This window comes from Perognathus longimembris, chromosome 1 (assembly GCF_023159225.1).
Source record: "Perognathus longimembris pacificus isolate PPM17 chromosome 1, ASM2315922v1, whole genome shotgun sequence".
In the NCBI taxonomy this organism is placed as follows: domain Eukaryota; kingdom Metazoa; phylum Chordata; class Mammalia; order Rodentia; family Heteromyidae; genus Perognathus; species Perognathus longimembris.
Window position 1 is genome coordinate 75,769,119 of NC_063161.1, and position 15,467 is coordinate 75,784,585.

General features: G+C 45.5%; 1 protein-coding gene across 4 annotated transcripts; it reads left to right on the plus strand.

Annotated features, from left to right (window-relative positions):
- The first annotated feature begins 782 nt into the window (after window positions 1–782).
- On the plus strand, window positions 783–15,098 carry Zdhhc4 (zinc finger DHHC-type palmitoyltransferase 4). Of its 4 annotated transcripts, none has more exons than XM_048329597.1 (9): window positions 783–951; window positions 1,362–1,594; window positions 2,167–2,261; window positions 2,402–2,527; window positions 4,698–4,771; window positions 5,358–5,536; window positions 8,981–9,106; window positions 10,661–10,905; window positions 14,755–15,098. In XM_048329597.1, the coding sequence occupies exons 4-9, from the start codon at window positions 2,411–2,413 to the stop codon at window positions 15,043–15,045; spliced, it is 1,032 nt and encodes a 343-aa protein (XP_048185554.1). In that variant the 5' UTR covers window positions 783–951; window positions 1,362–1,594; window positions 2,167–2,261; window positions 2,402–2,410; the 3' UTR covers window positions 15,046–15,098. The 4 variants fall into 4 exon arrangements, with proteins under 4 accessions (XP_048185554.1, XP_048185571.1, XP_048185563.1 ...); XM_048329614.1 differs by having other exon boundaries at window positions 1,362–1,464; XM_048329606.1 differs by having other exon boundaries at window positions 1,416–1,594.
- Window positions 15,099–15,467: the final 369 nt, after the last annotated feature.

Genomic DNA, 15,467 nt, shown 5'->3' on the forward strand with positions numbered 1-15,467 from the left:
AGGCCAGTTGTTTGAAGATCAGATATTTTTTCCCCCTCAAAAGGCCAGGCCTGGCTCAGATTTTCAGAAACATCAAGAATACACCGTCGTTGTCAGTGGCTTCTAAGGCATTCAGAACAAAGCAACACTCCACCGAGACCTTCTCAGTGCTATGTTTGGAAATACAAGTCTGGCTATCATCAAAATAGCCTTCCTTTTTATTTTTAAGGCTTATGGCCAAGCACTGGTCACTACCCTTCCCTCACCCTGCCGGGGGTGGTGTTTCACAGAGCTGCATGTGTACAAGAGGTGCAAGAGCATGCGCGGGAAGATTCTGGATAGGTTAAGGGAAATCCCAACCGTGTGCAGGCTGCATGCGAACTCTGCCCACCGTGAAGACACAATCAATATTTGAGTATCTTAAGCGCAGACGCTCCTGAGGCCTGGGACCCCCTTGGACTAAACTCAGCAGGTGTGGTGATGCCTACTCCTAATCCCAGCACTAGGGAGACTGAGGCTGGAAGGACCTCAAATTCCGGGGCACTTTGGATTACATAGATTCCCGTTTTAAAACACACACACACACACACACACACACACACACACACACACACACACACACACACACACACACACATCCAAAAAACAAAAACCCAAACCAAACAACACAAACATGTACGTACGGCGGAACAACAAAAACCTAGCCAACTCCCGGGCCACCTACACGTACTTCCGCCGGAAGGGCTGCGTGCTGCGGGCGCGGAGATGACGTCACACGCGCGCGCCGGAACTCTCGGCGGGTCCTGGAGGCGCTGGCTCCGTGCTGGGGGCGGTTGGCGGATCTGTGGGTAAGGCCTTCGCCGCCCGGGGCTGTCCGCGTTCTCCGTGCGAACCTATCTTGCTGTGGCCGCGGTGCTACCGGTTTGCACGCCCCGGAGTCCTACAGATCCGCCCCACTCCTCCGAGCCTGCGGTACATTTGCCTCCTGTGTCTCCTCCACTGTTCGCCCTAGCTGCCGCGTCTCCCTGTGTCCCCCACCAAGCTGCTGCACCCCGTCTCCAGTTTTTCCAGGAGGAAAGCTCTGGTCATGCCCAGATAAAGAGTAGCCTGGGCCGGTCCACGGGTCCCAGGATGGGTGGTCATGGATTAGGATGAGGACAGGTTTGGGGAGATTAGACCCGAGGCTACCAGGCATATTTCCATCCGTTAGCTGTTCCTCAAGAAATCCTAGGACTATTCACGCTACGGGGGTCCACGTGTCCCTACTCCTGGGGATGTAGTTCATTGACAGTGCTTGTTTCACACTCAAGGCCTTGAGTTCAACCTCCAGCACCATAAGAAAACAAGACCCCCTTACTTCCATATCCTTTTCCGCAATGCAGTTCACTGAGAACTCCGGTCATAGTGCGTGTTAAACGAATCTGTCTCTGCACCAGATCCAGCCTCCTGGTGGAACCATGTCTCCTGCAGCCAGGGGTGTGCCAGGTACACTTCGCCGCCCAAGAGGAGCTGCTTTGAATTCTCAATGACTATTGGCCAGAGGAATGCTAGAGCTGCGGGCTGAAAATGTATCCAACCTAGAGGAAGATGTAGGCGGGAGAGCTTGCATCCCTTTGTGAGAATCGCTGCTCGTAGTATTGAGTCATGAATATTTTCTACTTTTATTATCTCAGTTGGAATTCGGACACCGTAGTCTATCCGCTGAGGTCCGCTGTAACCATTTCTGGTTTCTTAACCCAGACCTAGGTATTAACTCTGATTCTCCTGAATCATTCCTTTCACTTGTGGCCCCTGGCCAGGAGAGAGGCTTCATAGCTTCCTTAATCCTATAGCTAATCCTGTGTGGCTAATCCTGTATTCATGGCCTCTGACTGTCTAAAGGAAGTGCTTGCCCCAATGAGGCCAGCAGGTCCTTTTTTATTTTCTTTTTATTTAAGGCAGGGTCTTGCTACCTAGCCCAGACTAGCCTAGAACTTTCTGTGTACACCATGCTGCCCTCAAACTCCCAATCTTCCTTCCTCACCCACTTGAGTGCTAGGGTTATGGTTTGCACCACCATGTTCAGTTGAGGGCAGCAGATTCTTTTGAATCCTTTCTGTATCAGTGTGTGGGGGACTATATTTAAGGATGTAAAAGATATGTTACTGTGGATTCATTTCCTTCCTTATTTTATCTTGGAATTTACAGGCAGGAGATGCCCCAAAGGCAGACCATAGAGTTCATCTTGAAAGAGAACTCAGAACCATCTCCAAGGCCTGGCTGAGAAACAGTTGGGCCCTGTGGTATGTGCCTGAGGGTCAATCATTTCTGATTCAGAAGCTGTTGAGAGAATTGTCAAAGAATATGTGCCATAGAAGTAATGCCTTAGTAAATGCTATCATTTTATTGAGCAGTGCTACATATGGGTTCTGTTCTTTTGCAGTCTCCCAGGATGGACTTCTTGTTTCTTTTCTTGTGGTACCTGGCATCAATACTGATTACTGTAATTATGATCTGCATCTGCTCAAAAACTCCTCGTTTGAAAGGCCTGGCCCAGGAAGGTGCACAGGTAACAATAATCCTTAGATACCACTGAATTTATTAATGTAAAAGACTCACCCAGTAAGACAAAAAAGAGCACTGGGCACTGATGGCTCATGCCTGGAATCATAGCTACTCAGGAAGCTGAGATCTGAGGATCACAGTTTGAAGTCAGCCCAGGCAAATAAGTCTTATCTCCAACAACAACAACAACAAAAAAAAACCCAAAACAAAAAAGGGCTTAATTATTTAGAGGTGATGTCTCACTGACTGTGTTTCTAAGGCTGGCCTCAAACCTTTGACCCTCCTGCCTCAGTGCTGGGATTTTAGGCTAGTACCACCATGCCTGGCTAAATGATCCCATTTAAATTCATTGGCTTACTTAAGTAGTCTTTCATTTATGGCAGTTGTGGAATATTTGATGTTTGTGTTATTACAGTTAGTGGAAATTTGGAAAGTTTGCATTCTTGAGATCAGCTCTTTAGCTCCCTGGACATGGTGTCTAAAATTGGATAGGATGTGACCAGCTGGGTGCTGGGTACAGGTGGCTCATGGCTGTAATCCTAGGTACTCAGGAGGCTGAAATCTGAGGATCGTGGTTCAAAGCCAGCCAGGGCAGGAAAATTCATGAGACTCTTATCTCCAATTATCCACCAGAAAACCAGAAGTAGCACTGTGGCTTCAAGTGGTAGAGCACTAGCCTTGAGCAGTAGAGCTCAGGGACAGTGCTCAGGCCCAGAGTTCAAGCCACACAACTGACCAAAAAAAAAAAAAAGTATGTGATCATTGTCTGGAAGTGCTTGAGGTTGAAATTGGGGGGAGATGGGAGTAGAAAGCTGAGTATTGGGCTGCTCAACTTCCTCCAGGGGTTAGGCCGCAAAATTGGAGCAAGCAATCCATGGGAAAAGATTAACATGGTTTTCTGTTAAATTTTTATTGAATAGGTTCTCTATCCATTTAGTTTCTTTCTTTTTTCTTTTTCCTTTTTCCTTTTGCCAGTCCTGGTCCTTGGACTCAGGGCCTGAGCACTGTCTCTGGCTTCTCTTTGCTCAAGGCTAGCACTCTGCCACTTGAGCCACAGCACCACTTCTGGCCGTTTTCTATATCTGTGGTGCTGGGGAATTGAACCCAGGGCTTCATGTATATGAGTCAAGCACTCTTGCCACTAGGCCATGTTCCCAGCCCTCCTTTTAGTTTCTCTCTGTTCTTTTTCTTTTGTTGGTCATCAGACTTGAACTCAGGGTCTGGGCACTGGCCCTGAGCTCTTGCTTTACCATTTTGAGCCACAGCTCCACTTCTGGTTTTGTGGCTCTTGTAATTAATTTATATCCAATTTGTGTGGCAAAGTGTCCTGTGACTCCCTGAATCTTGATTTTTCATTCTCAGGTCCCCAGAGTAACTCAGTCTCTAACAGGGTAATACCCTGTTGTTGGCCTATGAAATAAGGGGAGCGACACAATGACTTTCTTCACCACAGCTAGCCCTCATCCCAGAGGAGTCGCTGTCTCATAGATGGCTTTGCTTGGGACTAAGGTTTGCAGGATGTGTGGGCTTTTCCTGCAGTGAGAATTGGCAATCCATCCATTGCCAAGACTATGTCCTGCCATGCAATAAAGTCTTTAGCATCTTTGCCCACTTCGGAGTTGCCAGGGATGGGTTTGGAGCTCCTTGATGCTTCTCTTCTGCTGGATTTGACTTTGTGATTTGCTCACCACCTCCTTTGTGGGTCTTGGTTCCATTCCCACACTTTCCTCTCTCCAGAATCTCTCCTGTATTACCAGAGTGTTCTCATTCAGGGAGTGAAAATGGAAGATACTTCTAATGTGCCACCTTGCCCCAGTTCTGAGGAGGGTAACTTAGGAGGGATCTGGATTAATATCCACTAGGCCTTGACTGTGAGGCCAAACTCAGCAAAGGGGAAGGAGAGCAGCCTTCACATCAGCATCGCCTGAGCATCTTCTTGCCTGCTTTTCTCCTCACACCTTGATAGTGTCACTTTTGGGGTTTGGATATAAGTGGAGGAGCTGGCCTCAAGATGGGCCAGTAGGTGGACATCTTTGTTCTTTACTTTCTTCACTCTCTCTGCCCATATATGGACAGAATTTACATTCATGACAGTGCCAGCTGGGTGTGAAGATCTAATTTGTTTGGGAGTGAGGAGAATAAGAGGTAGAACTGAGCTTTTTCTTTTATTTCAGCTATGTTCCTGTGTGTTCCCAAAGTGCCTTCAGAGAGCCACACAGAGATTTCTCCATTACCTCTTCCATACACGGTACTTAAGTGTTCAGAGTTCAAGCATGATCTTCTTTTCTCTTGATTACTATTTGTTGTTGCTCATAGCTTTAGGAAGCTCCTGTGATTTCCAGTGTAATGAGGGAGAGGGTGCTAGCAGGGGTGGGGACCCTGGGCTTGGGACCTATATTCAACTCACAGCCAATCTGCCATTGGTCTCTGGGTTTTGAAATGCCTACTTTTTTTTCCTTTTTCTTTTTGGAACTTGAACTCAGACTAGATGCTGTCCCTAAGCTTTTGTGCTCAAGGCTAGTACTCTTGGAGTTATGAGTCTCACAGATTTTCTTGCCTGAGCTGACTTTGAACCTTAATCCTCAGATCTCAGGCTCCTGGTAGCTAGGATTACAGACATGAGCCACTGGCATCCTACTTGAAATGCCTACTTTTAAAACGGAGATATTTAAAGAATGGGAAAGGATTGAGATATATGCTGTAACATGCCTGTGAAGTGTTTCACTGGTTTCTTATTTACTCCTTAGTAGCAGTGGTTGCCTTGGTTATATTATTTTGTGTACTTCCTTCATGGGGGTGGGCCTGGGAATAAGTGGCCCTGTGCTTCCTTCCAGCAACCACGTCTTCATCATGCTGCACCTGGTCTTGCAAGGGATGGTTTATGCGGAATACACCTGGGAAATCTTTGGCTACTGTCAAGACCTGGAGTTTTCTTGGTCTTACCTTCTTCTGCCCTATGTCTTGTTGATTGTCAACCTGGTTTTCTTCACCCTGACTTGTATAACCAATCCTGGTGAGTCAAGGCGCTTGTCACAGGCTGGTGACAAGATGGCTCTGCTATCTTGCTGAAAATGCCAAGCAGTAGCTCCCCAAGAAGATGGCAGGAGTCCTTGTGCCGTGTTTCCTGATCTTTCACTTTGAAGTGTTTTCTAGTTTTATTTAATTTGGTTAATTAATTTATTTGCTTGTCATAGGGCTTGAACTCAGAGCCTGGGTACTGACCCTGAGCTCTTCCTTAAAGCTAGTGCTCTACCACTTTGATCCACAGCTCCACTTTTCGTTTTCTGGTGGTTAATTGGAAATAAGAGTCTCACACTTTCCTGCCCTGGCAACAGTGTCCAGCCTAGTTTTAGTTTTTGGCCTCTGAACCATAGGTTATTTAGAACTGTTTAGTATCTCCCAATACATGACACATACATACACTCACACAGTTTATCTATTACTTCGATATGAGCCCAGGGTCTCATGACCTCATGCTTGCTATGCAAGTTCTCTTTGAGCCCTTTTTATTTTAGTCATTTTAGGAACAAGGTTTCATGTTTTTACCTTCTTGCATCGATAGGATGACAGCCCACCATACCTAGCTATTGGTTGAAATGGAGTTTTTTGCCTAGGTTTGACTCGAACTGTGAGCCTCCCAGTTTTTGCCTCCTGACTGTCTGGGATTATAGGCATGAGCCACCACACCCGGCTATTTATTTTTTGAGGCAGAATCTTCCTGTGTTTCCCAAACTGGTCTTGAATTCTTCTTCTTCCATCTACCTCCCAGGCTCTGGAGTTAGAGGTGTGTGCCACCATGACCAACTCCAATCTTTTTTTTTTTTTTGCCAGTCCTGGGCTTTGGACTCAGGGCCTGAGCACTGTCCCTGGCTTCTTTTTGCTCAAGGCTAGCACTCTGCCACTTGAGCCACAGCGTCACCTCTGGCTTTTTCTATATATGTGGTACTGAGAAATCGAACCCAGGGCTTCATGTATATGAGGCGAACACTTTTACCACTAGGCCATATTTCCAGCCCGTGGTCAGTTGTTTTGTTGTTGTTTGGCCAGTCCTGGGGCTTGAACTCAGGGCCTGGGCTCTGTCCCTGAGCCTATCTGTGCTCAAGGCTAGCGTTCTACTACTTGAGCCACAGCACTGCTTTTTCTGTTTATGTGGTGCTGAGGAATCGAACCCAGGGCTTCTTGCATGCTAGGCAAGCACTCAACCACTAGACCACATTCCTAGCCCATGTGGCCAGTTTTTGTGTTACCTACATGCTTAATTGAAGAGTTTGTATTTTCTAGTTCTTAGATATAGAGAACCAAAAGTCCATTGATCAAGTTTGTTACTTACATTAAATCTTTTACAGCCATAGGAGTTGTTGTGTCAATCACTTCCTGAGAGTGGTATGCTAAACTGTTCTTTTTTAAATTAGTGTATATTAGTTGTACAAAATAGGGCTGGGAATATGGCCTAGTGGTAGAGTGCCTGCCTCACATACATGAAGCCCTGGGTTCGATTCCTCAGCACCACATCTATAGAAAAAGCCAGAAGTGGTGCTGTGGCTCAAGGGGTAGAGTGCCAGCCTTGAGCAAAAAGAAGCCAAGGACAGTGCTCAGTCCCTGAGTTCAAGCCCCAGGTCTGGTTTAAAACAAAAAAAAAAGATTTCATTTTTATCATTCAGACTTCTTGAAGCTTGTCAGTTTTTACCTCACATCTTCTGAAATGGAAAGGTATATATATTTAGTCTTTTCTTTCTTTTCTTTTTTGCCAGTCCTGCAGCTTGTACTCAGGATGCGGGGGGGGGGGGGGCGGGGGGCCCTGTCCCTGAGATTTTTTTTTTCTCGAATGTTCTACCACTTGAGCCACAGCTCCACTTCCAGCCTTTTGGTTAATTGCAGCCAAGAGTCTCACAGATTTACTTGCTCAGGCTGGCTTTCCAACCTTGATCCTCAGATTTCAGTCTCCAGTATAGCTAGGATTACAGGTGTGAGCCACCAGCACCCGGCTTATATATGTATATTCTTAGTGCATATACTCAAGATTAGAGTTAGTGCTATCTCTTCCTAATAAACTGAGTCTGTTTCGTAATGTAGCAAGCCTCTTTATCACAGCTACTGCCGTATACACTCAGGTCTCTTTTGCCTGATATTAATTGATTATACCTTCTTGTGGCATATGATTGGTATTTTTTCCTATCCTTTTATTTTTATTTTTTATTTTTTTGGCCAGTCCTGGGGCTTGGACTCAGGGCCTGAGTACTGTCCCTGGCTTCTTTTTGCTCAAGGCTAGCACTCTGCCACTTGAGCCACAGCGCCATTTCTGGCCGTTTTCTAGATATGTGGTGCTGGAGAATCGAACCCAGGGCTTCATGTATACGAGGCAAGCTCTCTTGCCACTAGGCCATATTCCTAGCCCTCCTTTTATTTTTAAACTTTTCTGTTCTTGAAGTACCAAATGTCTATCAATTGATAAGTAAATCTCATAATCTCACTCAATGGAATATTATTCAGCCATAAAAGAGTGAGGAGCTGTGAATATAGCTCAGTGGTAGAGCACTTTCCTAGCATATGTGAAGTATGGGGTTTAATTCCCAGCACCCCAAAATAAAATAATAAAGGATGATCCACAGATTCATGCTACAACTTAAATGAACCAGGAAAACATAGTGGGTATAAGAAACCAGTCATAACTGGGCACTGGTGGCTCATGCCTGTAATCCTAGCTACTCAGGAGTTGAGCAGCTGTACTTGAGTAGCTAGATGTTGCCCCAGCAACGCCCAGGACATGCTATCTCCAATTAACTAGGAAAGAGCTAGAAGTGGGTTTTTCCTTGAGCAAAAGAGTGAAATGAAAGCACAAGGCTAAGCTCAAGCCCCAGCACTGGCACGTACACATACACAAAAAGGAGCTGAAGGCCGGGAATGTGGCTTAGTGGTGGAGTGCTTGCCTAGCACACATGAAGCCCTGGGTTCGATTCCTCAGCACCACATAAATAGAAAAAACTGGAAGTGGCGCTGTGGCTCAAAAAGTAGAGTGCTAGCCTTGAGTAAAAAGAAGCCAGGGACAATGCTCAGGCCCTCAGCCCCAAGACTGGCAAAAAAAAAAAAAAAGCTGGACACAAATACTCATAAATTACACAATTCCATTTATATGAAGTACCCAGAAAAGATAAGTCCATACAGATAGAAAGCAGATGACTGGTTTCTGGGGTCTAGGGCATTGGCGAGAAGGAGTGACTGCTGACAGTGGGGCAGGACGATGATGGTGTTATAATGTAGTGGTTACATCTCTGAAGATTCTACACACCATATATAATTTACGCTTTAATGGGGTTTGTGGGTCCCATCTCATAACGTAGCTGTAAAAAGTGAATGACTTAAAATGCTCCATGTAGCCGTTTCAGTGTGTTCAGTTGACGGGTGGTGTGAACATTTAGTGGGATGCAGTGTTTGGAAGTGACCTCTGTCCTTTTGGCAGGCACCATCACAAAAGCAGATGAATTATTCTTTCTTCAAGTTTATGAATTTGATAGTGTGATGTTCCCACGGAATGCGAGGTGCTCAACCTGTAACTTGCGGAAGCCGGCTCGGTCCAAGCACTGCGGTGAGTTGGCTACTGAGACACAGTGGCCCCTCCCCACGCCCACACAGGCACCCAGATATTTCATGTGTGTAAAGCAGACATGGTGGGGGGGGCGGGCTGCCGCTGTTAAGAGGCCACCTCTTGTTTCTTTCAGACCATAGGATAAACTGGGGGCTAGCACTCAGCCCTGAAAGTAAGAACCTTTTATTTAAAGCAACATACTTAAAATATCTTTTTCCCTCCTGTGGTGCTGGGATTGGAACCCAGGGCCTCACACATGCCAAGTAAGTACTGTATCACTGAGCTGCACCCCAACCCTCAACCACTGTCTGAATAGGCCAGTGACAGAAAATGTCCATGGGCCTGGCACCGGCAATCACACCTGTCATCCCAGCTACTCCAGGCTGAGATCTGAGGATCACAGTTCAAAGCCAGCCTGGGTAGTAAAGTTTGTGAGACTCTTACCTGCAATTAACCACCACCACCCCACGGGGAAAAAAAAGCTAGAAGTGGCGCTGTGGCCCAAGTAGTAGAGTGCTAGCCTTTAGCAAAAAAGCTCAGGGACAACACCTAGGCCCTGAGTTCAAGACACAGGACTAGCACACACATAAAATCCAGGAAGGATGTGTGTGTGTGTGTGGTGTGTGGTGTGTGTGTGTGTTGTTGGGGCTTGAACTCAGGGTCTGGGCACTGTCTCTGAGCTTTTTCATTCAAGGCTAGTGCTCTACCACTTTAAGCCATAGCACTACTTCCAGTTTTCTGGTGGTTAAATAGAGGTAAGAGTATCACATACTTTCCTGCCGGATCTAGCTTTGAACAGTGATTCTCAGATCTCAGTCTCCTGAATAGCTGGGATTACAGGCATGAGCTACCAGCAATCATCTTATATTCTTTTTTCCATACTATTATTTGAAATCTAGAGTGTATGATACATTTACTACACATATTGATTCAGATACTAATTTTCTCATTGGAAAGACTTGACCTATGTTTAAATTAATGACAATTCTAGTTGGAAGAGCAGACTCACACTTTTTTTTTTTGCCAGTACTGGGGCTTGAACTTAGGGCCTGGGTATTGCCCCTGAGCTTCTTTTTGCCCAAGGCTAGCATCCTACCACTTTGAGCTACAGCTCCACTTCCAGCTTTTTCTGTTTATGTGGTATTGAGGAATCGAACCCAGGGCTTCATGAATCCTAGGCAAACACTCTACCACTAAGCCACATTCCCAGCCCCTGTAAACATTCTTAAAGGTTTTCCTCTAACTGATCACACATTTTTCCTCACTCCCACATCTACAATGACCACAGTTCACCTTTCAGAAGAAACCACTGGACCCATATTAGGTCAGTCACTGACTCTGGGTCACACTGAAACACATCTGTCAGTATTAAGTTTTCTCTTGTAGCCATATTTCAGTGCCCAGTGGCCATTGCAGTACTTAAGCTTAGTGATAGCCGCTGCTGCCAGCTCCCCCACATTCCCTCAGGGGTGAGTTTGTAGAAATCGCAGCCAGGTGTGCAGGAGCCATCATCTTGCCCTGGACACACCTGACCTGCTGCCCCTCCTCTCACAGGTGTCTGTGACCGGTGTGTGCACCGCTTTGACCATCACTGTGTCTGGGTAAATAACTGCATCGGCGCCTGGAACACCAGGTACTTCCTTACCTACCTCTCAACGCTGACCGCATCTGCTGCCACCCTGGCTGCCGTGAGCACTGCATTTCTGGTCCGCCTGGTGGTGGTATCTGATCTGTACCAAGAAACGTACCTTGATGACCTTGGGCGCCTCCAGGAGATGGACATTGTCTTGATTATTCAGGTAATGATACAGAGGGCTTCCGGTTTCAGAATGCGATAAAAGATGTTTACTCTCCTATAAAAATGATGCTCTTCCTTTTTGTGTGTGTCGGTTCTGGAACTTGAAGAGGGCTGTCCCCTAGCTTTTCAGCTCAAAGCTGGTGTTCTACTACCTGAGCCATAGCTCCACTTCTGGCTTTTTTTTTTTTTTTTTTTTTTTTTTGGCCAGTCCTGGGGCTTGGACTCAGGGCCTCAGCACTGTCCCTGGCTTCTTTTTGTTCAAGGCTAGCACTCTGCCACTTGAGCCGCAGCGCCCTTTCTGGCCATTTTCTGTATATGTGATGCTGGGGAATCGAACCTAGGGCCTCATGTATATGAGGCAGGCACTCTTGCCACTAGGCCATATCCCCAGCCCTGGCTTTTTTTTTTAATGTGGCAGTTTATTTATTTTTTGTTGAACCAAAATGAGGTGTTTTTTTTTAAATTTTATTGACAAGGTGATGTACAGAGGAGTTATAGTTACATAATAAGGTAAGTACATTTCTTGTCTTATTTGTTACATCTTCCCTCATTTTTCTTACCCTTCCCTAGGTCAGGTAAGCATATATACAATATCCAGTGTACCAAAATCATATACAGTGACCCCAGGGGGTATGCCAAAGGAAATTCATCTAGTACATTAAACATAACGACAATAAAGTCCTCCTGTTTCCATCTGTTGGGGTTCATTTTGCTGAGCCTCATCTTATATAATCATATGTACATAGCAGTTGAGCTATTCTGATAGGCGTATCCTAGACATTTTTATGTTTATTTAGTAATTGTTTGGTTTTAGAGACATGATGTAAAGTCGCTGACCAAAACATGTAGAAAAACCATTTGAAAAGAAGTTTGTTATTTTACAGACATGATCTCTACTGTTCTCCTCCCTTCCCCCCAACAACCACATATCAGGGAGACCATGCGCCTTTGTTCTCTGTGTTCTAGGCTTGTCTCCCTCAACATTATGTGTTCAAGTTTTGACTATTTCCCTGTGAATGCCATATTGTTTTATCATTTCTAATCGTTATATAGTATTCCATTGTGTACAGGTACCACATTTTTTGGATCCATTCATCTGTAGTGGGGCATCTGAGTTGTTTCCATATTTTGGCTATTGTGAATTGTGCAGTGATAAACATGGATGTGCAGGTGTCCTTGTGGTATCCTGAATCCTATTGTTCAGGATAGATGCCTAGGAGTGGCATGGCTGGGTCATAGGGTATGTCTATACTGAGCTTTTTGAGGAACCTCCATACTGTTCTTCAGCCACTTCTGGCTTTCAATTTTTTTAAAATTATATTTATTATTACTATTTTTTGTCAGCCCTGGGGCTTGAACTCTGGGCCTGAGCTTCTTTTGCTCAAGGCAAGCACTCTACCACTTGACCCACTTCTGGCTTTTTTGAGTAGTTTGTTGGAGATAAGAGTCTCACAGAGTTTCCTGCCCAGGCTGGCTTCGAACCACAGTCCTCAGATCTCAGCCTCTGGAGTAGCCAGAATTACTAGTGTGAGCCACCAGTGCCCGGCTATTTTTTTTTTTCTTTTTTCAGATTGAGTCTGTATTTTTTTCTCCAGCCTGCCACCAGCTGAAGGCTATTTTCCTTTCTTAACATGATTTCACACACAGACACACAGACACACACACACACACACACACACACACACACACTCACACAGCCAAGGCCTTGAGCAGAAAAAGCTCAGGGACAGCTTCCAAGCTCTGAGTTCTAAGCCCCAGTACTCTCTCTCTCTCTCTCTCTCTCTCTCTCTCTCTCTCTCTCTCTCCACACACACACACACACACACACAGATCAGGAAAGAAAGGGGGAGGAAAAATATTATGCATACTTAAAAATCATTTATTGAATCACTACCCTCATTTGCCAGTCATTTCTGTAACTCTTTGTGAATTATGTCCATCTGCTTACCTATTTGATGTCAGAATATTTTTTGAGTTATTTAGCCAAATTATATAACAGATTAAACCTTTGTTATTTTCTATTTGTGTGTCTTTTGGATATTGGTTATGGTTTTTTCAGAATAAAAAAGCTGCACCATTCTTTCTTATCAGATATGCCTTTTAACTGACTTCTTGAAAAGTCTGCCCATCAAAAGTGTAGTTTTGTCAGGCACTAGTGGCTCGTGTCTGTAATCCTAACTACTGAGGGGGCTGAGATCTGAGGATCACAGTTGAAAGCCATCCTGGGCAGAAAAGTCCCAGTGAGACTCTTATCTCTAGTAAACTACTCAGAAAAAGCTAGAGGTAGCACTGCGGCTCAAGTGGTAGAGTGCTAGCCTTGAGCAAAATCTCCCCAGGGACAGTGCACAGGTCCTCCGTTCAAGCCCCAGAACTGGGGGAAAAATATGTAATTCTTTCTAAAATCTTTATCCTACTACAAAAACAAGTTCACGTAGAGTAGAGGTCCTGCTTACAATGAGCAGTGACAGTTACTCTCAGACTGCTCCAGTCCCACTACCTTTGGTAGTTCACGCCTTTTCCCTATATCTCCTCCGTGGCTATATACCTCCAGTTGTGTTGAATACAGGTATGATCACAATAGGATTCTTTTTTTTTGCCAGTCCTGGGGCTTGGACTCAGGCCTGGGCACTGTCCCTGGCTTCTTTTTTTGCTCAAGGCTAGCACTCTACCACTTGAGCCACAGCACCCACTTCCAGCTTTTTTGTGTATGTGGTGGTGAGGAATCGAACCCAGGGCTTCATGCATGCTAGGTGAGTACTCTACCACTAAGCCACATTGCCAACCCATAAGAGGATTCTTGAACTTGGCTTTTCTCGTGGGACAGTACTTTTTTATTAATAAATTAGTGTATAGAAACTGACTTGATTTTGTTGTTGTTATATTGAGGTTTGAACTTGGCCTCAAAAACATCCTGCCACTTGAGCTACACACCCTGTGCTTGCTCATTCTCTCTTTCTTTCTCTCTCTCTCTCTCTTTCTGGCTTTAGTCTATTTTTCAAATAGGGTCCCATGCTTTTGCCTGTTTTGCCTGGGGCCAGCTTCAGGCTGACATCCTGCTACTTCTTCCTCCTGTATAGCTCCTTATTAGGTCATGGGGTGATGGTCTCTGAATTTGTTTCTCTCCCTTATGGATGGACGTTTAACTTGTTTCTTTTGGGAAGAGAGACTGTTCAAGACTCCTTGCCATAGGGAATATCTTTGTGCTTATAATTTTGTGCTTGAATGTGTGTGTGCATGTGTGCAAGTGTGTGTGAATTCTGGGACTTGAACTTAGGGCCTGGGCACTGTCCCTGGGCTTTTTTTCTTAAGGCTAGTGCTCTACCATTTGAGCCACAGCCCTATTTCCAGATGTTTTTGGTGCTTAAATGGAGATTGAGTGTCACAGACTTTTCTTTCCCAGGCTGGCTTTGAACTGCCATCCTCAGATCTCAACCTCCTAAGAAACTAGGATTACAGTATGACCCACCAGCACCCAGAACGTGCTTGGATTATTTTAAGGAAGGCTGGATACCATTTCTTTTATCCATTTCTATCCATTTGACTTTGACACATGAACTAAGGCATTTGTTTGTATATCCTGTAAATGGCTAACTGGCATAGCACCAGGTTGCCAGTACTCTTCTGTGAACACTCAATTTGTCCACAGTAAGCTCTTGTACATTTTGGGGCTCCCAGGATCTTGGTCAGTGCTGAAAGCAGTTCTGATTTACATTCATTGGGTCAGGCTTGGATGCAGGCTGGTTAGCTGGGCAGCTGCTCTGGCCTGTCTGTGGGCAGGATGGGGGCAAGTGGGTGCTGACCCTGTGGATATCAGTCCACTTCCTAACCTGTGTGTTTCCTTTACCCCTAGTACCTGTTCCTGAGCTTTCCAAGGATCATTTTCTTGCTGGGCTTCGTGCTGGTGCTGAGCTTCCTCCTGGGGGGCTACTTGTGTTTTGTGATGTACCTGGCTGCCACCAATGAGACCACCAATGAGTGGTGCAGAGGTGATTGGACCTGGTGTGAACACTGCCCCCTTGTGGCCAGATCCCAATCCACCGATCGCAAAGTCTATAAGAACATTCACTCCCGAGGGCTTTGGAGCAACCTTGGAGAGATCTTTCTACCTGCCCTCCCCTATTACCAGAAAAAGAAGAAATAGAATGGAGAGACTGTTACTGCTGTTTAAATACAGTATATATCCATTGTTTTGGATTCTGCTGTGTATGTTGAAATGGGCTTCCAGCTAGAGACAGAGAGATGGGGGCTCACTGGGTACCCTGGCTTCACTAGGTGCTGTATTTATCATCTGATGGATCTGAGCGCCCTGAGGTCCTGGTGTGTGTGTGGGGGGGGGGGGTGGTGTCTACAGCAGACTTGTCCAAGGCCCCAGCTTACCAAAGAGACCTTGGTCTTTCACTGTACTCTGGAACCCGGACAAAGATATTCTTACAACTATATTCCCTAATGTGCAAGAGGGTTGCAGTGACTCAACATTTTGGGTTATGCCTAGCTGTACCCTCATTTTATGCCACTCCCTAGTCTAGAGGATTCTCATTATCTTAAACACATCCTCATTCAGGA